The following is a 25,522-nucleotide window of genomic DNA, read 5'->3' on the forward strand; positions in this document are numbered from 1 at the left end:
AGTCCCTGTGTGTAAATGGAAACAAAGACAGTTCTGTGGCCAGGGGAGTTGTTATTTGGCTTCTGGGGGAACCATTCCGCTGCGAGACTTGGTGCCGCCTTTTGCTTCTCGGATCGTTTCCGTGTCGGAGACTCTGAGCAGGAAATGTGGCGACAGGAAGCGAAACGAAAGTGAAACAACTGCAGCCCGGTCCCGGCTCGGAGGTGAGAGAGGGGAATGGGGAGGGGGCCTCACTGTGAGGGAGAGAGGGGGAGGGGGTCTCACTGTGAGGGAGAGAGGGGGAGGGGGCCTCACTGTGAGGGAGAGAGAGGAATGGGGAGGGGTCTCACTGTGAGGGAGGGAGGAATGGGGAGGGGGTCTCACTGTGAGGGGGGAGAGGAGAGGAATGGGGAGGGGCCTCACTGTGAGGGAGAGAGGAATGGGGAGGGGGTCTCACTCTGTGAGAGAGGGGGGAGAGGAGAGGCATGGGGAGGGGGTCTCACTCTGTGAGAGAGGGGGGAGAGGAGAGGCATGGGGAGGGGAGAGAGGAATGGGGGAGAGAGGAATGGGGAGGGGCCTCACTGTGAGGGAGAGAGGGGATAGGGGAGGAATGGGGAGGGGAGAGAGGAATGGGGAGGGGGCCTCACTGTGAGGGAGAGAGGAATGGGGAGGGGGTCTCACTGTGAGGGAGGGAGGAGAGGAATGGGGAGGGGGCTCACTGTGCGAGAGAGAGGAGAGGAGAGGAATGGGGAGGGGGCTCACTCTGAGAGAGGGGGAGAGGAATGGAGAGGAATGGGGAGGGGGTCTCACTCTGAGAGAGGGGGAGAGGAATGGGGAGGGGGTCTCACTCTGTGAGAGAGGGGGGGAGAGGAATGGGGAGGGGGTCTCACTCTGTGAGAGAGAGAGGAATGGGGAGGGGGCCTCACTCTGTGTGAGAGGGGGGTGAGGAATGGGGAGGGGGCTCACTCTGTGTGAGAGGGGGGTGAGGAATGGGGAGGGAGTTAACTCTGTGTGAGAGGGGGGAGAGGAATGGGGAGGGGGCTCACTTTGTGAGAGGGGGAGAGGAGAGGAATGGGGAGGGGCTCATTCTGAGAGAGGGGGGAGAGGAATGGGGAGGGGGCTCACTGTGAGAGAGAGGGAGAGGGGAGGAATGGGGAGGGGGCCTCACTCTGTGAGAAAGGGGGGAGAGGAGAGGAATGGGGAGGGGGGGAGAGGAATGGGGAGGGGGCTCACTGTGAGAGAGGGGGAGAGGGGAGGAATGGGGAGGGGGCCTCACTCTGTGAGAGAGGGGGGAGAGGAGAGGAATGGGGAGGGGAGAGAGGAATGGGGAGGGGGCCTCACTCTGTGAGAGGGGGAGAGGAATGGGGAGGGGGCTCATTCTGTGAGAGAGGGGGGAGGGGAGAGGCATGGGGAGGGGGTCTCACTCTGTGAGAGAGGGGGGAGAGGAGAGGCATGGGGAGGGGAGAGAGGAATGGGGGAGAGAGGAATGGGGAGGGGCCTCACTGTGAGGGAGAGAGGGGATAGGGGAGGAATGGGGAGGGGAGAGAGGAATGGGGAGGGGGCCTCACTGTGAGGGAGAGAGGAATGGGGAGGGGGTCTCACTGTGAGGGAGGGAGGAGAGGAGAGGAATGGGGAGGGGGCTCACTGTGCGAGAGAGAGGAGAGGAGAGGAATGGGGAGGGGGCTCACTCTGAGAGAGGGGGAGAGGAATGGGGAGGGGGTCTCACTCTGAGAGAGGGGGAGAGGAATGGGGAGGGGGTCTCACTCTGTGAGAGAGGGGGAGAGGAATGGGGAGGGGGTCTCACTCTGTGAGAGAGAGAGGAATGGGGAGGGGGCCTCACTCTGTGTGAGAGGGGGGTGAGGAATGGGGAGGGGGCTCACTCTGTGTGAGAGGGGGGTGAGGAATGGGGAGGGAGTTAACTCTGTGTGAGAGGGGGGAGAGGAATGGGGAGGGGGCTCACTTTGTGAGAGGGGGAGAGGAGAGGAATGGGGAGGGGCTCATTCTGAGAGAGGGGGGAGAGGAATGGGGAGGGGGCTCACTGTGAGAGAGAGGGAGAGGGGAGGAATGGGGAGGGGGCCTCACTCTGTGAGAAAGGGGGGAGAGGAGAGGAATGGGGAGGGGGGAGAGGAATGGGGAGGGGGCTCACTGTGAGAGAGGGGGAGAGGGGAGGAATGGGGAGGGGGCCTCACTCTGTGAGAGAGGGGGGAGAGGAGAGGAATGGGGAGGGGAGAGAGGAATGGGGAGGGGGCCTCACTCTGTGAGAGAGGGGGATTGGAGAGGAATGGGGAGGGGGGCTCACTCTGTGAGAGGGGGAGAGGAATGGGGAGGGGGCTCATTCTGTGAGAGAGGGGGGAGGGGAGAGGAATGGGGAGGGGGCCTCACTCTGTGAGAGAGGGGGAGAGGAATGGGGACGGGGGCTCACTCTGTGAGAGAGGGGGGAGAGGAATGGGGAGGGGGGCTCACTCTGTGAGAGGGGGGAGAGGAGAGGAATGGGGAGGGGGGCTCACTCTGTGCACAGGGCTTTTTGCATTGTTGAGTTTGCGTTAGTCACTGCTGTGCTGTGTGTGTGTCAGTGATCTGTTCCCCTTCCCAAAGCACAGAGAGAGAGAAATGTCGGAAAGAGATTAAAACAGATTAAATCATATATTTCAGAAGGGAAGGGGGGAAGAGAGAGAGATAAATGAAAGGGCTGTGGGGAAAGAGCAGGTGAAAATTTGGATAGCTCTTTCCAGAGCTGGCAGAGAGGGCCGGGAATGTTGAGTGTTTCTCCTGTTTTTTCCACTCCTGGAGGAGTTGTGAAAATTATTTCCAGTAATTACTGGGGCCCTTGTCAGGAATGTTTAAAAACAAAAAGGTGAATGAGTGGGGTTTGGAGAAGGGAATATACTTTCCTCATTGGCCTGGCCTACACTCCAGTCCTGCCCCTTTCCATTGGAAGGGCAGAGCGGCCTGGCAATTGTGCCACTCGCTCAGAAGCAGTCACTCGAAGAAGGTAGACGGGGCAGTGAGGAATGGGCAGTAATGGCAGCCTGGCCCAATTGCTGCCAACGTGTCGCATACCGTTTTGGGTGTTTAACTCCTGTATGATGCCAACCTGGATTTTCAAAGTGGTGACTGACGGTCTGTCAAAACGAGCGCAGAAAATTTGAAATGAATCAGGCAGCGCCCTGTGGAGTTCTGCAGATGCTCCACATCATGTTCTCCCTGGGGGTGAAGATTCACGGCCAGGCAATATGATGAAGGGACACATGAGTGGTTTTGTCACTTCCAGCCGTGTCAATCCACCAGAGGTAGCAATGGCCTGTTTTAGCGGGGGGGGGGGGGGGGGGGATTGGGTGCCTTTTTGTTTGAGGATACCCATTCTAAAGAAAAGGTTGTCTGTGTTCTGCTCACTGAGGGAGTGCCGCACTGTTGCAAGGTGCCAGTTTTTGATACCATGTTAAACCAAGGTGCCCCTTGAATGGACATAATGGTGCAATTGGAAGACGGCCTGTAGGCCTGGCTAATATTTATTCCTAAACTAACACTATTCAAACAGATCCTCTGATTATTTAATTGCTGTTTGCGGGACCTTGTTGTGCACCAGTTAGCTGACATGTTTCCAACATTACAGCAGTGACTATACTTGGTTGGCAGTAAAGTGCTTTGGGAAGTCCTGGGGTTGTGAAGGGCGCTATATAAATGTAAACTTTTCATGTTTTAGTATATTTTTGAAAGCTTGTCAATGTATTTAATGGACAGGTGTTCTCTTCCTGTCGTGAAGGTGCTGAACCCATGCCAGGCTCTCGTTTCAGAGTGCGAGGACGTTTCACTTTAGTGGATGTTCTCCGCGTGTAAAACGAGGTAGTGAGTTTCAGGATTGCTTTTCACTCCAGCTTGGGCCTGTTCCCCTTCGTGTAGACGTCACAGACTTGGGAGCTCTTCCCACAATATTTGTCAATCATTCTCGGTGAAAAGATCGACTCTCATAGACAAGCCTGTACGTTCCTCTGACACGTTCTTTTGTAGCCAGCTACGCGGATCGATTGGAGAGGCTGGGCGTGTTCTCCGGGGAGGAGGGAAGGTTGAGAGGAGATTTGATCGAGGGGTCTGGACAGGGTAGAGGGGGTGAAATTGTTCCCATTGGCAGAAGAGTTGAGAACCAGTGGATGCAGATTTAAGGCGATTAGCAAAAGGTGTAACAGTGAGCATGAAGAAAATGCTTTATTGCGCCACATGTGGTTAGGATGTGGAATGCACTGCCTGAGAGCACGGTGGAGGCAAATTTCAACCGAGCCTTTAATAGGGGATTGGTAAATTCTCTGAAGCAAAAGAATATGTAGGGCATAGGGTGGGAGGCGGGGTGGCAAAGGCAGGAGAGCGGGTAGGTAAGTTACTCTTCCGGAAACCAAGCACGGAAACGATAGGCTCAATGCCGTCCTTCTGTGCTGCAGCCATTGCTGGTTTAGCACAGGGCTAAATCGCTGGCTTTGAAAGCAGACCAAGGCAGGCCAGCAGCACGGTTCAATTCCCGTACCAGCCTCCCCGAACAGGCGCCGGAATGTGGCGACTAGGGACTTTTCACAGTAACTTCATTGAAGCCTACTCGTGACAATAAGCGATTTTCATTTTTTTGTGATCCCAGCTGGGATACTGCAGAAGTATTAGCTCCACGGTAGCACAGTGGTTAGCATTGCTGCCTCACAGGGTTCAATTCCGTCCTCAGGTGACTCTCTCTGTGGAGTTTGCACTTTCTGCGTGGATTTCCTCCGGGTGCTCCGGTTTCCACCCACAGTCCAAAGAAGCAGTTGGGGCTCCTTCATTAAATGTTTTTAAGATAAAGATAGATATAGTTTTTTGAAGAATAAAGGGATTAAGGGTTATGGGGTTCAGGCCGGAGAGTGGAGCTGAGTCCACGAAAGATCAGCCATGATCTCATTGAATGGCGGAGCAGGCTCGAGGGGCCAGATGGCCTACTCCTGCTCCTAGTTCTTATGTTCTTGCGTGCAGGTTAGGTGGATTGGCCGTGATAAATTACCCCTTAGTGTCCAAATGATTAGGTGGGGTTACTGGGTTACGGGGATAGGGTGGAGGTGTGAGCTTAAGCAAGGTGCTCTCTCCAAGGGCTGGTGCAAACCCAATTGGCCGAATGGCCTCCTTCTGCACTGTAAATTCTACGATACCTCTATGAAGCTCTGGGAATGATGTGGGCTGGAAATCTGTTCCTCTGTGCAGGAGACGCATCACAGACAGCTTAGAAACTGAGGCAAAAATTCAACATCAGTTGCTCCACATCCGGTCATCACCCCTGGCTGATCTCCATTTGTGTTAATTTTTGAACAAGTTGTGTCACAGGCAGTTGGTCCCAAACCACCGGCCTGTGTCCCTATTGAAGTTTAATTCCATCCCCTGTGCCTCAGAATGATTTAAAAGTCAAACTGTACAGAAGTGAAGCTGTATCAACAGAAAAACAGAGGGCGGCACGTGACACAGTGGTTAGCACAGGGACTGCAGCGCTGAGGTCCCAGGTTCGAATCCCGGCCCTGGGTCACTGTCCGTGTGGAGTTTGCACATTCTCCCCGTGTCTGCGTGGGTTTCACCCCCACAACCCAAAGATGTGCAGGATAGGTGGATTGGCCACTTTAAATTGCCCCTTAATTGGAAAAAAAAAATAATTGAGTACTCTAAAATTTAAAAACAATTTAGAAGAAAAAGATTAATGATACAAAATACTGCGGAAGCTGGAAATTTGATAAATAGAAAATTCTGGAAATACTCAGCCGGTCAGGCGGCTATGGGGGGAGAGACAATCATTAACTCTTTCCCCATACATGCTGCCTGACCTGCTGAGGATTTACAGCACTTTATGCACCAGATAAAGAAATAATGTACTGAACTTTATCACATCGATTCTAAAACAAGTGTTCCAAGAACTTCAAAACTGTGCAGTGGAGATTCGTCATTAATCTGTTTTGAAAACAAAAGTAAACTTTGCGACTAAACCCATCACAGCATGCCGTCTCAGAAGCTGAGTTTTAAATTGATACGTTCTTTGAAAGAGAAATGAGCAGCCTGGAGATTTAGAAGCCAGAGACCGATCCTCGGGCCTGTCACAGTTCTGTCGGGTCAGAACCGCCGACTGACGCACCCTAAGGATGGGCATTTGGATGTGGCAGGCAGTGTCCAGAGACGATGGAAACATTCCCAAGTGCCTTAGTGAAAAGGAGGAACTAAATTTGGAGGGAGGTTGTCGATGAAGAATATGAAGCCAGTAATGTGATCAAAAGAGAGGCCAGAAGTTGCTGTCTGAAGCCAGAGGCTGGACATAACGTTCCAGCAAACGAGTATGAAATCTGTTCGCAACACTGGATGCCATTCATGTCGAAGTGTTTTGGTGTTTTCTTGGACTTTTACCTCATGATGGTGGCGCAGTGGTTAGCACTATCTTCCATAACCCAATAACCCCTCCTAACCTTTTTGGACACTAAGTGCAATTTATCACGTCCAATCCACCTAGCCACATCTTTGGACTGTGGGAGGAAACCGGAGCACCCGGAGGAAACCCACGCAGACGTAGGAGGACGTACAGACTCCACACAGACAGTGACCCAGCCTGGAATCGAACCTGGGACCCTGGCGCTGTGAAGCCACAGTGCTAGCCACTTGTGCTACAGTGCTGCCCCAGTTCTGATGAAAGATGTTTTTTAAGTTTAGAATACCCAATTATTATTTTCTAATTAAGGGGCAATTTATCGTGGCCAATGAAAGGTGACCCCACCCCCCCACCCACCCCCGTGCCATACAGACCAGGAGATCCCGCGTTTGATTCTTGAGTTGCCAGGGTGATACTGGGTCACTGCAGTGGAACCTCCAGGAAGAGGACCACAATACAACACCCGAGCATTCTGCTCCCAATTGTTAAGCAGTGAGGAGGTTCTGAGAGTTTGGGCTGGACTGGCATGTCTTTCTTGGTTGACTAGCCTAGTCACACTCATTGTTTGGGCTTCCCCTCGAGGATTGACCACTTGAGCTGTCAGTCTCTGTGGAATGTTAATTTAATAAAAGTCTGCAGTTTCCTCATGTCTTTATTCTGTGCAAGGTTTGATTAAAACCTTGTGGGTTTCTCTGTTTTTTCACACTCTCCTGCGTGTTTACAGTAAGCCAGTGATGGAGCAGCCTAGCTGTCGGACCGAGGTGGTGTTGCTGGCGTGTGGATCGTTTAATCCCATCACAAACATGCACCTAAGGCTGTTTGAATTAGCCCGGGATTACCTTCATGAGACAGGTTTGTTATCAACACACCCAATAACCAAAGTTACTTTCTTGGAATAAATGTTATAGAATAAATAAATAATTTAAGGGAGATGTGCTGGGTAAGTTTTTCACACAGAGAGTGGTGGGTGCCAGTGAGTGGAACGCGCTGCCAGAGGAGGTGGTGGAAGCAGCACATTAGCAACATTTAAGAGGCATCTGGATGAGTCCATGAATAGGGAGGAAATAGAGGGATACTAGTCAGGGCAGAAGGTTTTGTTTTTAGTTAGGGCATCATGATAGGCACAGGCTTGGAGGGCCGAAGGGCCTGTTCCTGTGCTGGACTTTTCTTTGTAATCCATCCAGTGTAGGGACACCCACAGGGCTGGCAGGGAGGAGGGTTCCAGGGTTTTGACTTGGTGACATTGAAGGAACGGCAACATATTTCCATGTCGGGATGATGTGTGGTTTGGAGGGGAATTTGTAGGTGGTGAAGTTGCTTCTGTTTTCCCTCTTCCTACTTCCCTGTAGGAATGTGCTGTTGAAATTCTGTTTATCTTTTCCAGGGAGGTACACAGTGATAAAGGGCATTATCTCTCCAGTGGGTGATGGATACAAGAAGAAGGGTCTAATAGAAGCAGAGCACCGTCTAGCTATGGTGAAAATGGCCACCGAGAGCTCTGACTGGGTGACATTGAGCTCTTGGGAAAGCCAACAAGAAGAGTGGGTGGAGACGGCTAAAGTCCTCAGGTGAGTCAATCCATGGAAAATGTTGTCAACCCTCGCGGCAAAAATCTTTCTTTTCAAGGTTAGTGTTTCTCTGGGCCTCTGCCCTCTCAGCCAGTCACCTTACCGCATCTCTCTCGGTGCTGTATGGTTTCCCGATTTTAAACTACACAGCATATTTCTGAGGCGGGAGGTCTTGTGAGCTGTGGTTGCCCACCCCCCCACCCCGGCCTCTGATCCAGAAGCTCCGGGTTGGAGTTCCATCCCACTACTCGATGGACAAGGAGGTTGCGTTAATGTGGTCAAACAGGTTTGAATATCAACCTGCAAAATCCTTCCGCACACGAGCAGGCGTTCAGAGGGGGAGAGATTCCTGATCAGCCCCCTCCCCCCCCCCTTGATGCGGAGAGACGCCCCTCAAACAGCTGGTGACGGGCCTGTTCCAGCGAAAATGTTGCTATGGGAACTAGGTGCAGGAAGAGAAACAACAATTTTTCAGAAAGAGGACTGAATTGAAATGCTCACTGATATCTCATTAACGGCCATCAATTGTTGGCAAGCTATTTGACTGCAGTGGGCATCACACTTGAATCTGACCTCTGATAATCCATGTTCAGGTACATTCTGGTCGGATAGTGATTAGGAAAGGAAGCTGAATTGCTCCCCTCCCATCTTGGGTCAGGTTTGAGACCAACTGTGGGCCCATCACCACAGCTGTGAATTCTGACCACGCACGGAGGAGTATAGTCACTTCTTGACTGATAAATAATAACCTAACAATCCTGGCAAGAGAGCCAAAAATTCCTTTGGAGAATATCTTGTGCGATCAGGCTGCAAAGAGCAGGCATTTTCTGAACGGAATCCTGACAATGTTTCTAATTTCACTTTTAATCAGATACCATTATGAGAATTTGGAAAACCTCAGCAACAATGAGAAGAAGAATGCGACACATCACAAGAAGGCTAAGAAAAGGAAGATAGAGGAAAAAAACGAGGCTTCACTCGAAGCAAAAGGTGCATACAGATAGTGGGTACAAACTTTAAAAAAAATAATTTAGATTACCCGTTAATATATTTTTTTATTTTTTTCCCAATTAAGGGGCAATTTAGCATGGCTAATCCCCCTACCCTGCACATCTTTGGGTTGTGGGGGTGAGATCCACACAGACACGTGGGGAGAATGTGCAAACTCCACACTCCCGGGTCCTCAACGCCCTAAGCAGCAGTGCTAACCACTGTGCCACCGTGCCGCCTATCGATAGTGGGTGCAAACTGCGCGGCTAAATTTAAATTTAAAAATGTGGTGCAAGGAACCTATTTGGGATTCCAACTTGTTTAATTGCAAACCCCCTGATGGCAAATACTCCAAAACAAAGTTTGGCTACGGTTAAGATTATCCCGCAACACACTCTCCTACCAGCAGGGGGTGCAGGAGAGAATGTCTGGCGCGGGATTCTCTGATCCCGCGCGTGATCGGAGAATCGCGCCACACCGCTCCGATGCCACCCCACCAATTCTCCGGTGGCGATTCTCAGGCTCCGGCGAGATGGCTGCCACGCCAGTCGGGGGCCGTTGAAACCCCTAGGAAGGGGTCAATACCCGGGCCTGGCGGGCCGTTGACGCCGGAGTGGCTCGCGCCGCTTTTGACGCCGGCGTCAGAACTTGGCCGCGGGATCAAAGAATCCCGGCGCTGATCTCCAGAGGAGGTTGGCCAGGAGGCAGGTAGGCTGCCCGTTTCCCGACGCAGGTGGTGTGTCGGTCTGCGGCCACATTTTCACCTCCAAGTCATTTTGGAACATATATATGATCAGCCAAATGGACATGTTAAAGAGCCCATTGCAGCCCTTTTCTCACGGCCGACTGGAATTTCCTCGTTGGCAGGTGGGATCTTCACAAGCTAATTGACACAGGGTCAAAAAGAATAATGGGGTAAATGTCAGGCTAAAGATTAGTGTGGGAGAAGTGGGCCCAAACTCATGGGATATTGACACCAGTACTGGGGAAGGAGGGAGCAGCTCCGATGGAACAGATTCCACCTGAATCCTGCTGGGGCCAGAGTCCTGGTGAATCTCCATAATGAGGGCTGTAGATATGGCATTAAACTAAATAGAGGGGGCGGGGGGTTCAGTTGCATGGAAAATTAGAGAATCAAAGTTTTTTTTTTATAAATTTAGAATATCCAATTCATTTTTTCCAATTAAGGGGCAATTTAACGTGGCCAATCCACCTAACCTGCACATCTTTGGGTTGTGGGGGTGAAACCCACGCAGACACGGGGAGAATGTGCAAACTCCTCACAGACAGTGACCCAGGGCCGGGATTCGAACCCGGGTCCTCAGCGCCGTAGGCAGCAATGCTAACCACTGTGCCACCGTGCCGCCCTGAGAATCAAAGTTAAAGCAGAAGGTCAGAGTGCAGGTTAATGATTTAATGATATGGGAGGACTGTTACCAGAAAATAAAAGAAAGGGACAGCACGCGTGGAAGTCATATTATAGAATTTACAGTGCAGAAGGAGGCCATTTGGCCCATCGAGTCTGCACCGGCTCTTGGAAAGAGCACCTTACCCAAGTCAACACCTCCACCCTATCCCCATAACCCAGTAACCCCACCGAACACTAAGGGAAATTTTGGACACTAAGGGCAATTTATCATGGCCAATCCACCTAACCCGCACATCTTTGGACTGTGGGAGGAAACCGGAGCACCCGGAGGAAACCCACACGGGGAGGATGTGCAGACTCCGCACAGACAGTGACCCAAGCCGGAATCGAACCTGGGACCCTGGAGCTGTGAAGCGATTGAGCTATCCACAATGCTACCGTGCTACCCCTCATATTGCACCAAGGAATCCTACATGAGCAGGGAAATTTGATAATAGAACAAACTTAAAGGATTTATCTGAATACGCAAAGCATTTGGAATAAAATTAATGAGTTAACAGCGCAAATAGAGGCAAAGGATATGATTTGGTGGTGATAACTTAGACATGGTTACAAGGAGACCAAGCCTGGGAGTTTAATATGCGAGGGTATTCAGTATTTCGGAAGGATAGGCAGAAAGGAAAAGGAGGGAGTGTAGCTTTGTTAGGCAAAGAGGTGATCAGTGCTGTAGTGAGAAATAATATAGGCACTGATCGAGACGTGGAATCAGTCTGGGTAGAAATAAGAAATAGCAAGGGAAAGAAATCCCTGGTGGGGGTAATCTATAGGCCCCCAAACAGTAGTTCCGCAATGGGGCACAGTATAAGCCATTAAATACTGTAAGAAAGGTACAATAATAATCCTGGTGATTTTAACCTGCATATGGACTGGATTAAGCAAATTGGCACGGGTAGCCCTGAGGGAGAGTGTTTCTTGGAGCAATATGTTGTGGAACCAACCAGGGAGCAGGCTATTCTGGATTTGGTATTGTGTATTGAGGTCAGTTTAATTAATGCTTTTGTAGTTAAGGTTCCTGTAGGGAAGAGTGATCATTGTATGCTCGAATTTCAAATTCAATTTGAAGATGGGAAACTGGAGACCCACACGAGCAAAGGGTTACTAAAAAAGTAATAAAAAGAGCAAAGGTAAATTATGAAAGAAGACTGGCGTAAAATATAAAAGAGGATAGCAAAGGCTTCTATAAGTATATAAAAGAGAAGTGAGTAGCAAAACTAAATGTAGGTTCCTTGGAGGATGTGACTAGGGAGTTAATAGTAGGGAACACAGAAGTGCCAGAGATGCCAAATCAGTATATTGCCTCAGTTTTCACAGTGGAGGACATTAATACCATCCCAATAATAACAGGTAATGCAGAGGTAAAAGAACATATAGTACAGAAGGAGGCCATTCAGCCCATCGAGCCTGCACCGACCCACTTAAGCCCTCATTTCCACCCTATCCCTGTAACCCAATAACCCCTCCTAACCTTTTTGATCACTAAGGACAATTTATCATGGCCGATCCACCTAACCTGCACATCTTTGGACTGTGGGAGGAAACCGGAGCACCCGGAGAAAACCTACACAGACACGGGGAGAACGTGCAGACTCCTCACAGACAGTGACCCAGCAGGGAATCGAACCTGGGACCCTGGGCGCTGTGAAGCCACAGTGCTATCCACTTGTGCTGCCCAAAGGAGGAAGTTGGAACAATCCTCATCAATAGGGAAAAAATACTGAGCAAACACATCTGCAGGACTGATGGCCTACATCCCAGGGTCTTCAAGGAAGTGGCAGCGGAGATAGTGGATCCATTGGCTATAATATTCCAAAATTCCCTGGATGCATGAAAGGTTCCAGTGCATTGGAAAAATAAAATTTCTAATGTAATGCCCTTATTCAAAAAGGGAGGGAGGCAGAATGTAGGAAATTACAGACCAGTTAGTTTAACATCTGTTGTTGGGAAATTGTTAGAATCTATTGTTAAGGAAGTACTATCAGGACATTTGGAAAGTCAGAACTTAATCCATCAGAGTCAGCATGGTTTTATGAAGGATAAATAGTATTTGGCTAATTTGCTGGAGTCTGGAGTTCTTTGAAGATGTAACAAGCCAAGTAGATAAAAGGGATCCTGTAGATGTAGTATATTTGGAGTTCCGGAAGGCGTTTGATAAGGTGCCACACAGAAGGTTAATACACAAGGTTAGATCACATTGGGTTAGGAGTCATTTGTCAGCTTGGTTAGTGGATGGGCTAATGGACAGAAGGCAGAGAATCGGGATAAATGGGTCTTTCAGGGTGGCAAGATGTAACCAATGGGGTGCCACAGGGTTCGTTCCTCAGGCCCCAACTCTTTACAATCTATATTAATGACTTGGATAGAGGGTACTACAGCCAAGTTTGCAGATGATGCTAAAATAGGTGGGTTAGTGAGTTGCAATAAAGAAATATGAAATTTACAAATGGAGATGAATAGGTTGGGTGAGTGGGCCAAAATTTGGCAGATGGGGTTTAACGTGTGAGGTTATCCATTTTGGTCAGAAAAATGGAAAAGCAACTTATTATGTAAATGGAAAGAAACCTCAGAGTGCTTCGTTGCAGAGGGATCTGGGTGGTCTTGTGCATCAATCACAGAAAACTAGCACGCAGGTACAGCAGCTAATAAGGAAGGCAAATGGAATTTTGGCATTCATTGCTAAAGGAATCGAGTATAAAAGTAGAGAAGTGTGGCTACAACTGTACAGGATATTGGTGAGACCACACCTGGAGTACTGGGTACAGTTTTGGTCCCCTTACTTTTTTTTTTAATTTAGAGTACCCAATTCATCTGTTTCCAATTAAGGGGCAATTTAGCGTGGCCAATCCACCTACCCTGCACATCTTTTGAGCTGTGTGGGCAAAACCCACACAAACACGGGGAGAATGTGCAAACTCCACACAGACAGTGACCCAGAGCCGGGATCGAACCTGGGACCTCAGCGCCGTGCGGCCGCAGTGCTAACCGCTGCGCCACCATGCTGCCCTTTGGTCCCCTTACTTGAGGAGGGACGTAGTTGCATTGGAGGCAGTTCAGAGGAGATTCATCGATTGATTCCAGAGGTGAGGGGTTTGTCGTATAAAGAGAGATTGAGCAGTTTAGGCCGATACTCTCTTGAGTTTAGAAGAATGAGGAGAGATCAAATTGAGGTCGAGCAGATGCTTCATCTTGTGGGTCAATCTGGAATGAGAGGTCATAGTTTTAGGATAAGGAGTAGCAGATTTAAACTGAGGAGAAGAAATTGCTTCTCTGAAAGCGGCGGGAATCTGTGGAATTCGCTACCCCAGAGTGCGGTGGGTGCCAGGACTTTGAGTAAATTTAAGGAGGAGATGGACAGATTTTTAAAATCAGTAATGGGTTGAAGGGGTACGGAGAATGGGCAGGAGTTAAGGCCAAGAGGAAATCAGCCATGATCGTATTGAATGGCAGAGCTGGCTCAAGTGGCTGAATTGCTGACTCCTGCTCCTAGTTCTTGTGTTTTTCCATCTTTAGACGCTCTCTCGCTTCTTCTCTCCTTACCTGAATCCGCAGCACCCAACTCTGTTGCCAGGGTGGTCAAGTTCTCTGGGGTGGAGGGCACCTATTGGCCCATCAGCCTCGGGAGCCCGTCCACCGTTCCAATTGCTTAAAAGGGGATTGCTTAAAAGATGTACTGTTTTTAATTTATTTTTCTTGTAATTTGATCTCCACACCACCACTGACCTATTTTAACAAAAGTAATGTCTTGGCTTCCTCCATGTAACTGGTTTTGTCTTTTCTCCAGATGTTCCCAAGTTAATGCTGCTCTGTGGAGCTGATGTGGTTGAGTCTTTCAGCATTCCAAACCTGTGGAAGAAGGAAGACATTGAAGAGATTGTGGGAAGATTTGGTGTTGTATGTATCAGCCGACTTGGAAGTAGTGTCAAAAAATTTATTTATGAGTCTGACATCATCTGGAAGTTCAGGAAAAATGTCCACCTTGTGACGGAATGGATCACCAATGACATCTCGGCCACAAAGGTTCGGCGAGCTTTGAGAAGGGGACAGAGCGTTAAATACGTGATACCTGATTCAGTCATTGAATACATTCAAAAGCATAGTTTGTATGATCCATGTAGTGAGGACAAAAACTCTAATGTTATTTTAGCGCCTTTTCAACGTTATGCAAAATGATCAAGTAGTTCACCGTGTTAGACTGAAGCTGATTCTCTCGTCAGCTGTTCACCCACATTATCCTCACTACAGTTCCTTATGGGGTTGATATATTTGGCAGTATGATATCCCTCCATTGCCCTCAGCACCCATATCAGGCTCCAAGGACGAGTGTTTGTCCAAACAATGAGTCTTAAGACAAGTCCTAAAAATGAATGCTCTACATTGCCTCTGGAACAGGTATTGTTCTATGTCCAACTAAGGTCTTTCCCAAATTGTGTGCCTCAGGACCTTTTGTAGGAGAGGACTTTTTATTGCACTGTAATTGGTTCACTGACAGACTGTTACATTAGGCTTTTTTAAATTTTGGAATCTCATAACTTGGAGCTATTTGCAAGTTTAGACATGTAACTCGCTTCCTTCAAGTAAGTGATAGATCCGATGACAAGCTCAACCACAGTACACATCCCTAAAAAGTTCCCCTCTTACTATTACTTTAATCCATTCACTCCGCCACCCACCCATTTACCAACCCATTTCCCATGGTTCCCTCTGATTTTGAGCACATTTTAAGTTTTGCTAATGATCTCCCCAACATTATCATCCAGGGTAGGAACTTGGTCAGCAAGACCCCCATCTCCCTGACTTCAGGTGTGAGGATTCACTGAGGGGCTTACTCTCTGCATGTTTCTCGCTCACTGAACTCAGTCATTTGGAGCATAACTGATGAATTATAGACTAAATTCAGGATGGAGCCTTGCGCATCGCCACATATCCAGCCCTGCCTAAGGTGGGTTTGTCTGGATCTCAGTGATGAAAGAGAATTGGGTGCTGGACTATCCCAGTGTGCTCTCACCTGGGAAACCTGGGAAAAGGTGTTGTGGTCTCCAAATTGAAGGCGACACAAAGATTTGTTCTGATTTACTCTTCTCCCCACCATGAGGCAAAGGAGCGAATCTCTTTTGGTTTGGTTACTAAGCTGCCTGAGAAACTGAAGATAGAGTGCACCCGACATTTAATAATTAGCATTTTAGATGTCCTGTTTGAAACATTATTGGAATGAAGATTTGCATAAAACATGTTTGAGATATAGGCTGCTTAGCAACAATCTAGAGAAGTGCGACACTTTTTTAGGGTGTTGTCTGTAGGGATTGAAACTCCCCATCTGGGCACTGCCAATTAAGGTTGGAGCTTGCTTCTGATAAAGCCAGCTGAAGAGCTGGATAGAATGCTGCGGAGGTGTCAGAGAACGTTGCCATTGAGAAATTCAGCTACACAGAAGAGAGGAGCCTCCGTGGGACAGACTAGTGCCACTTTCAACTTTTAATGTCACGGGGGAACTAGCCAAGAGCCTGTCCGCTGTTTGCCAAGCAACATGCACCAGGAAGATGGCCAGAGAGTCACCTGACAAAATGTAATCAGTAATATTGGCAAGTTTGTTGACTGATGTACACACGACAGCTGTGTTCACTAGTTTATAGAGCAACAGTCACTCTCCACTTAGAATTAATCCATTGGTTGTAAAGTTTTTTTCATCATTTGCATGTTTTCTTCCTCTAGCTAAACAGGCAGAATTCAAACTGAGCATAACGACAAAATAATAAAATAAATTCCCGATACTCTCGTGCAGTGTTTTTCCAACCTTTTCTCCGGGGACCCATTTTTACTAACCGGCCAACCTTTGCGACTCACGCCGGCCGACCTTTGCGACCCACGCCGGCCGACCTTTGCGACCCACGCCGGCCGACCTTTGCGACCCACGCCGGCCGACCTTTGCGACCCACGCCGGCCGGCCTTGGCGACCCAACATTAATCCCCAACTACCATGACTGAAAGAGAAGATTTGGTCATTGTGGGAGCCTGTGTGCACATATTGACTGCTGCGTTTCCCACCTTACAGCAGGGACTACACTTACTCGGTTGTGAAGCACTTTGGGAACATCCTGAGTTCATGAAGGGTGCTACATAAATGCAAATTGAAACAGTCCCGGGATGAGCTCTCAGTGCCGGGAAAGACCACTCGATCTATCAGGACTCTGTTGAAATGTGGGGCCTCAGCGGGGGACGCCATGCCGAGGCCTCACTTAATCCCATTTCCCGCACTGAGGAGTTCCACTCCCCAGATCTCCTCAGCAGAAAGAGGGGGGAGGGGGGGGGGGAGTTGGCATCCCACAATCAATTAAAATTTCTTGTCTTGTCAGTTCAATAAATTTACAGGAAAAACCAAATCAACAAGCAGTTGCAAGGCATAAACACCCATAATGCATATCAAAGTGTTTCGTTATTAGAATGCATGTTAGGAAAATGGTTATGCGCATCGATGAGCGGGCACGCTTGCGCAGTGCGCATCGATGTTTTTTATGGTCATGGCCGTCATTTTGAAAGCCGCTCGCAGCCGGCATTGTTAAAAGCCGGCTGTTGCGCGTGGATTTGCGAAGTTGGGAGCGCCGTGACAGACGGCTCCGCGACCCTCCCACGGTCGCGACCCCGACTTTGAAAATGCCTGCTCCAGTGATTACTGACTCCATCGGAAAAGAATCGGATCAGATATTGAGACAGGAAGAGTAGGCGATGAGCCAAGGGCCTAAGTGTGGATCTGGATTACAATTGCCAGCTAAATGGGCTCAATCCTTTTCTTGTATCTCTGTGATCCTGAAATTAGTTGCTAGCGTGATGCAGTCCAATAGGAATTCAATGTTCCCCAAACCTGTGGCAATCAGGTCACCATATTCGCCATATGACACAAAATATGCAAAGGATGGGATGTATCCGGTAGCAACCTCCCAGAGATGGATTGACATTTACGGACAGGACTAAAGGTGTATAATGGTGTACTGCACTGACAACAGCTCTGCTAAGGAATGGTTAGTGACAGTAACTAATCTCCACACAGCATCCAGCTGTGGTGTAGTAGGTAAAATATTTCACCATGTTTGCTTTCAATGGGGGCCCCTTCACCACAAACCTTAATGAGGCGGCAGTTCTCTTTCATGTTGATGATTTATATCCTGCAAGAATTTGTGCTTACTTTGACATATCATTCGAGTAGTTGTGAATGATATAGCAGCCCAATGAGGAGCATGAATGTGTGAGCGTACTGGAGCACACTGTGCTGATGCGTTAATGCTGAACATCATGATCCAGCCACGTCAATACCATGGCTGCATCAACTGGTCGGAGTCTCAGAATTCTGTAACAAATAACTCACCTCCTAACTTCCACCAAACATCCTCTCCCCGAAACTCAACCATCTACAAGGCACAAGTCAGGAGTGTAATGGAATGCTCTCCACTTGCCTGGATGAGTGCAGCTCCAACAACACTCAAGAAGCTCAACACCATCCAGGACAAAGCAGCCGCTTGATTGCTCCCCCTTCCACAAACATTCAAACCCTCCACCATCGATGAACAGTGGCAGCTGTGTGTACCATCTACAAGATGCACTGCAGTAACTCACCAAGGTTCCTTAGGCAGCACCTTCCAAACCCATACCCACTACCATCTAGAAGGACAGGAGCAGCAGATACCTGGGAACCCCACCACCTGGAGGTTCACCTGCAAGTCACTCACTCCCCCGACTTGGAAATATATCACCGTTCCTTCACTGTCGCTGGGTCAAAATCCTGGTACTCCCTCCCAAAAGCACTCTGGGTGTCCTACAACTCAGGGACTTCAGCGGTTCAAGAAGGCGGCTCACCACCATCTTCTGAAGAGCAACCAATAATGCTAATCTTTATTGTTGTCACAAGTAGTCTTGCATTAACACTGCAATGAAGTTACTGTGAAAAGCCCCTAGTCGCCACACTCCGCACCTGTTCGGGTACACAGAGGGAGAATTCAGAATGTCCAATTCACCCAACAGCACGTCTTTCGGGACTTGTGGGAGGAAACCGGAGCTCCCGGAGTAAACCCACGCAGACACGGGGAGAACATGCAGACTCCGCACAGACAGTGACCCAAGCCGGGAATCGAACCCGGGTCCCTGGTGCTGTGATGCAACAGTGCTAAACACTGTGGTACCGTGCCACCCCCAAGAGATGGGCAATAAGGGCTGGCCTAACCAGCGACGCCCATTAACGAATTTTTTACAGATGTGATGGAATTCTTTTTACTTGCCTGGATGAATGCAGCTCCACCAATACTGAAGAAGCTCCACATCATCCATGATAAAGACACCATTTAATTTCCAACACATTTCAAGAGTTCACATTCCAGAATCTCAGGGCCTATTATCGTAAAGTCGGGCAGACCAGTCTCCATAGCGGTCAGATGTTTGCACTGCCCCTGTATCCATATCTATACATTAATAATGTCTTCTGTTCAATTACATTAATTATTTGAACCAAACTCTTCCCACAAATGCCAGCATTTTGCAAATTATCAATAGTTTAAAGATTTTTTAGTTAGGGAGTAGAGCCTAAAACTGGAAACTTTGAACAAAATAGCCTTGGTGTTGTTATTGAAGGAAGGATGTTGGAATCAGTTCAGAGAAGGTTTATTAGATTAGTACCTGGAATAGGAGGGTTTATTATGAGGAAAGATTGGACAGGCTGGGCTTGTATCTGCTGGAGTTTAGAAGAGTAAGAGGTGATTTCATCGAAACCTTTAAGGTCCTGAGGGTGGATGTGGAGAGGATGTTCCCTCTTGTGGGAGAATCTGGAACTAGGGGGTCACTGTTTAAAAATAAGGGGTCACTCATTTAAGACAGAGATGAGGATAAATTGTTTCCCTCGGAGGGCGACGAGACTCTGGAACGCTTTTCCTCAAAAGGCGGTGGAAGCCGAGTCTTTGAACATTTTTATGGCAGAGTCAGATAGATTCTTGATTAACAAGGGGGTGAAAGGTTATTGGGGTGAGCGGGAATGTGGGGTTGAGGTTACAGTCAGATTAGCCATAATCTTATTGAAAGGCGGAGCAGGCTCGAGGGGCCGAGTGGCCTACTCCTGCTCTTAATTGATATATTCCTCTGTAAGAGACTGAGATAGTCATGTTTATGCTGTCGGGAGGATTTTGAATGTAAACTTCAGCCTGTCCTTCCGAAAGGACATTGACCTTTAAAGCCTGCCTGTAAACAAACTAAACCTGTCACACTGTATAACTGAATTACAATAGTGGCCCGTCCCTTGATGTTAATCCCTGGCATTCATGACTCATCAATTTGAATTGTTGTTAATCAGCAGGTCTGCAGACGTGTGCCGTTTGCAGAATACTGTGAGCTCAGCGGGAATGAGTAGACCCAAATGCATATTTACTCAATCTATCAGGGCTAATTACTGAGGATTCCTGAAAAGCTAATGTTCGATAATTCTCCAGCTATTGAGTTCTCGAGTGGGTAGGATAGGAATCCCAGGGGCGAAACTGCTCCCTGCCTGTCGCCCAAAACAGACAATAATGGGCAGCACGGCAGCACAGTGGTTAGCACTGTTGCTTCACAGCCCCAGGGACCCTGGTTCGATTCCCGGCTTTGGTCACTGTCTGTGCGGAGTCTGCACATTCTCCCAGTGTCTGCGTGGGTTTCCTCCGGGTGCTCCGGTTTCCTCCCACAAACCCCGAAAGACGTGCTTGTTAGGTGCATCGGACATTCTGAATTCTCCCTCTGTGTACCCAAACAGGCGCCAGAATGTGGCGACTAGGGGCTTTTCACAGTAACTTCATTGCAGTGTTAATGCAAGCCTATTTGTGACAATAAAGATAATTTAAAAAAATGTTTTAATGAATCAGCACCGGTTTACTCACTGCCCCGCTTGCCCTTTCCTGCTCATTCATTAATTGCTCATCTTGCCCTCCCGCCAAAGAGCCATTTCACCCTCATGTTTACCTTCTAAATTCATACCATAAGGGTTGTATTATTTATCTATTCTATGGCCAGGATTTTAGGGTCTCCCCCCTGCCTGGTGGGATATTCCGGTCCGGTAAAGGGCAATCTGAATTGCCTGGCCCCTCCGCTGTGAGGAGACGCTGTGGCGGGGCAGGACACGCTGCCCTGTGAGTCTGACCGTTTCAGTCCGAGTGAGGGCTAACAGGTGTAAACCTGTGAATTGTTGTTGGAATTCAGGCTTTCCTATTTCTCCACCGAACTGATTTTTGCAAAGTTGCTCTATTTTGTCCAATATTAAGCCTGGCACAGTCTCCATCTGCAATGCTTGATTCTCCGTCGGCGAATCGGGAAAAGCGATTGGGCGGAGATCGGGCGTGAGGTGGAAATCGTGGCCGGCGCCAGCCGCCTGACAGAATGACACGCTCCGGTGCCTCGACAGCTGGCGTCTACGCGCTCTACTCCGTGCGTACAGTAAACGGCGTTGACATATCATCAACGGGCCCACTATTCTCCGCCTCCGACTCCGCCAGGTTGAATTATTCACGGCAAGTGGCTTTAAAAATGGTAAACAGGTGCCCTGGCTGCTGAGGGAGAGAGAGAGAAAGGGGGGGAGGGGGGGGGGGGGGGTAGGATACACAGAGGCATGACCTGGGCCCCTGCCCCTGGAGGCAGGGGAACATGCAGGGGTAAAGCCTTCAGTGCAGGCCGCAGCCACTGTGTCGCCCATTGGCTCAGTTTGGGCCCGGGCATACTCACCATGCTAACATTTTTGCCTTTCATTCCCTGCAGACAATGGCTATCGGAATCCAGACAGGAATGGTTGCCTTCATCCTCTCTGCCCTGAGGTATGCACTGAGGTTGTACAAGCAGGAGCTGCTAGAGGAGGAACCTGCACCAGAGGAGTCTGCCCCAGAGGAACAGGGAGCAGCCGGTGAGGATGGAGAACTGGCCGTCCAACAGGCCGAGGAAGAGGTGGGAAGGAGGTGCCGCATCAGGCCTCGTGTTTACCGGCAGTGCCGGTAAATTCGAGGACCCGCTGGACTGGGCATGCTGTCAAAGACCCCGGCTGAGCAGGATCTAGCACTGCGGGGGTATGGTGGAGGACACCTGCTCCCAGTGGTCAGCAAGGTGACAGTGGCCCTAAACCTTTACGTCACGGGGCCCTTGCAGGCACCAAGTGGGGACCTGACCAGAATATCACGTGGCTCGGTGAACAGGTGCACCCGCGCCGTCACGGAGGCTCTATATGCCCGGTCACCATAATACATCAAATTCAGTGTGGACTGAGCCCACCAGGATGTCTGTGGGGTTCACCATCATCGCCGAGAAGCCCCGGATCCAGGGGGTGGTCAATGGGATGCATGTTCCCCACGGCCACCTGCAGATGACAGGCCGCTCAACACAAACCGAAAGAGATTCCACTCCATGAACGTGCAGCTGGTATGTGACCACGAGATGCGCATCATGCACGTCTGCACCCAATGCCCGGGCAGTGTGCATGACACCTTCACCTTGGCACACTCGACAGTTCCTGACACCTTTGAGGCGCTCCCCCGGGGGATGGGTTGGCTCCTGGGTGACGGGAGTTACCTGCTGTGGCTGTGGCTGATGACGCCTATCCAGAGGTCACAGACCGACGCGGAAACCCGCTACAACGACGCCCATGCAGCGACCAAGGGCGTGATCGAGCGGTGCTTCAGCATCCTGAAGCTTCAGGTGCCTGGACCGGTCTGGAGGGGCCCTCCAGTATAGCATTAGACGGTCTCCTACATCATGGTGGCCTGCTGCAACCTTCACAACATTGGGCAGCACAGGAGTGACTTGCTGGAGGAGGTGGATGAACACCAGGCCTCGCCTGACGAGGACGATGCAGGGCAGGGCGGGGTGAAGCAGGACATGGAGCCCGGGCGGCATGGGAGGCTGCACAACGTGTGCACCTGGGCCAGCGCGCATGACACTAATCGCCTCCTGGTTCACCGACTAGGGAGCCTGGCCAACGGCACAGACACCCCCCCACCCCATAACCCCCCCCCCAATGATCACCCTCCAAGCGCCATCTGCCCCCTCCCCTGCAAGCCCCTCCGTGATACATACCTGCCACACCACGGGGTGCGGGTTGGCAGTAACAGAGGGTCTATTCCATGGGATGGATGATGATGACAACCCGCTCCGCAATGAGCTCTGGTGCTCCGCATCGTGCGACAACCTCTGACCTCTGCCCATGATAACACTTTCCACCGTCCACCCGGGTGATCCCTGAATGCGAGCTGGCCGTTCCATCACAGGGTCCCTTCGGTCTCCTGGGGTGGCAGAGGTGAGGATGATGGGTGGAGGCTGGCGGGGGAGGGGGGAGGGAGGGGCGGGAGACTGGGGCAATGACTGCTGGCTGAACTGGGGTCCCTGGCCCAAGTCCTCCCCAATGCCCGTCCCTCTCTCTCCCAGGCCCAGCCCAGCACATCCCTCGCACCCTTCTAACAGAGCTCCAAGGCTGGTTGCAATGCTGTAACCAAGTGTTTGTTGAGAAATAGTGAATTGTTCTGTACAGGTTAGTGCCCTCGCCCCTATCGCTGTACTGTGTGCTGTGCATGTGCCAACTTTACTGGTGTCTACCTTTCAGGCCATAGGGGCCCGAACGCTACGTCTAGGTGGATTGCCAGGTGATACAGGAGCAATGGAGGTGGCCTGCTGTGGTCCCTGCCCTGTGACCTGAGCCCCTATGGCGGCTGTCCTCTGGGGTGACCAGACCTGGATGGGCCCAAACGTTGCTCGGGTGTCCCGGGTGATGTGTTCTGCCTGCCGCCCATCAGATACGCCAGGGCCGGGGAGAGGAGGAGGAGGAGGCGCTGCGAGAGTCACCGGCATGGGCCCCATCACCTCCTCCACCCTCGGGGTGCCCGATAGGCCCTGGGCTACCCCTTGGGACAGGGGTGCGAGCAGAGCTAAACCCTGAGCTTCCCCTGCCACCTGGCCACTCCCGACTCGACCTCAATGCTCACGGCCATGGAGCACAGGGAGTGGACCACCTCCCTCTGGGATTGGCTCAGGTCAGCCGGTGCCCAGGCAATGCCGCCGACACCCTCAGCCATGATTCGCTGTGACTGGACCAAGCTCTGGAGCGCCACTGGAACGTACAGGTGGCCCTGGTACATTGCAACCTGTCATAGGACAGCCTTATCCTGGGCCTTGGCCACCGCCCTCACAGAGTGCCCAGGCCTTGATCATCCTGACCCATGGCCAATAACATTTCCCCCAAGGCCTCCACCATGGATGGCACCCGTGCGGTGTTGGCCTGGGTGGCACACATGGTCGGCACCACCACCTACTCCCGCACGTGGTTGGACTCCTCCACCTGCACTTGCAAATGCTGAATGGTCGCTGACAATCCCTCGTAGTCCCTGGTTCTGTGACGGTATCTCCCCAATTGATGGGCTGGTCCGTTCCAGAAGCCCAAAACCCGACTGGGCGGCAGCGAGTCCCTGAGGTCGGGCCGCCCGCTGACCGTCCGCACTCTCGGGGTTCCCCACCTCCACCTGATGTACCCCAGCACAGTTGTGGTGCGCACACGATAGTGCCCCAGGAGCCTCATCACTAACGTTCCCAACCGAGGTGAGTGTCTCTGGGGTGGTGGAGGGCGTTGGATAAGCTGTACCGTCCTGGACTCGTGCTCTGGAGTGTCTCCAGCTGCAGTTCGAGGGCTCTCGTCAATATCCGTTGTTTCTTTGTTGCTGCTACCCGCTTGGGGTTGGGGTTGGGCCAGAAAGGTAGACACCAGTAATGTTGGCACAGGCACAGCACACAGTACAGCAATAGGGGCGAGGGCACTAACCCCACCATCCCCACCAACCCCACACTAACCCCCCCCCACCAACCCCACACTACCCCCCCCACCATCCCCACCCCCCCACACTACCCCCCCCACCATCCCCACCAACCCCACACTAGCCCCCCCCACCAACCCCACACTACCCCCCCACCATCCTCACCAACCCCACACTACCCCCCACCAACCCCACACTACCCCCCCCACCATCCCCACCAACCCCACACTAACCCCCCCTACCCACCCCACACTACCCACCCCCACACTACCCCCCCCACCATCTCCACCAACCCCACACTACCCCCCACCATCCCCACCAACCCCACACTACCCCCCCCACCCCCCCACCATCCCCACACTACCCCCCCACCATCCCCACCCCCCCACACTACCCCCTCACCATCCCCACACTACCCCCCCACCATCCCCATCAACCCCACACTAACCCCCCACCACCATCCCCACACTAACCCCCCCCACCCGCCCCACACTACCCCCCCACCATCCCCACCAACCCCACACTAACCCCCCCCACCCACCCCACACTACCCCCCCACCATCCCCACCAACCCCACACTAACCCCCCCACACTACCCCCCCACCATCCTCACCAACCCCACACTACCCCCCCCCACCATCCTCACCAACCCCACACTACCCCCCCACCAACCCCACACTAACCCCCCCACCCCCACCATCTCCACCAACCACACACTAACCCCCCCACCCCCACCATCCTCACCAACCCCACACTACCCCCTCATCACCTCATCACCACTCCCAACCTTCCCCACCACCTCATCATCACCCACTGCATGCCCCACCACCCCCATCCTCACTACCCCACATCCCCCACCACCTTCCCCACTCACCACCCTAACCTTCCCCACCACCCCCACACCCCCAACCACCTTCCCCATTCACCACCCCCTCACCAGCCCAACCTTCCCCACCACCCCCACACCCCCAACCACCTTCCCCATTCACCACCCCTTCACCACCCCAACCTTCCCCACCACCCCCACATCACTCTTATTGGTGTTCGGGCTGGAAAGTGGAGCTGAGTCCACAAAAGATCAGCCATGATCTCATCGAATGGTGGAGCAGGCTCGAGGGGCCAGATGGCCGACTCCTGTTCCTAGTTCTTATGTTCTTATCACCACCCACCACCCCAGCGCACATTCCAATCATGCGTCATGTCTTGTGTCTTGCAGGATCACCTGGCAAAGGGGCAGACCCTTCTGGTGGGGGGTAGTGTGAGGGTGGTGGGGGGGTAGTGTGGGGTTGGTGGAGATGGTGGGGGGGGTAGTGTGGGGTTGGTGGGGGGGGTAGTGTGGGGTTGGCGGGGGGGGGTAGTGTGG

General features: G+C 51.2%; 1 protein-coding gene across 1 annotated transcript in view; it reads left to right on the plus strand.

Annotated features, from left to right (window-relative positions):
- LOC119951063 (nicotinamide/nicotinic acid mononucleotide adenylyltransferase 1-like) overlaps positions 1 to 25,522 on the plus strand; it is a 41,607-nt gene continuing 16,085 nt past the window's right edge. Inside the window, exons 1-6 of the mRNA XM_038774100.1 lie at positions 1 to 203; positions 2,723 to 2,725; positions 7,116 to 7,243; positions 7,776 to 7,959; positions 8,831 to 8,949; positions 14,157 to 14,543. Coding sequence (XP_038630028.1) covers positions 7,126 to 7,243; positions 7,776 to 7,959; positions 8,831 to 8,949; positions 14,157 to 14,543 — 808 coding nt within the window. The 5' untranslated portion in view covers positions 1 to 203; positions 2,723 to 2,725; positions 7,116 to 7,125. The remainder of the gene's footprint in view (positions 204 to 2,722; positions 2,726 to 7,115; positions 7,244 to 7,775; positions 7,960 to 8,830; positions 8,950 to 14,156; positions 14,544 to 25,522) is intronic.

Source organism: Scyliorhinus canicula, chromosome 16 (assembly GCF_902713615.1).
Source record: "Scyliorhinus canicula chromosome 16, sScyCan1.1, whole genome shotgun sequence".
NCBI classification, from domain to species: domain Eukaryota; kingdom Metazoa; phylum Chordata; class Chondrichthyes; order Carcharhiniformes; family Scyliorhinidae; genus Scyliorhinus; species Scyliorhinus canicula.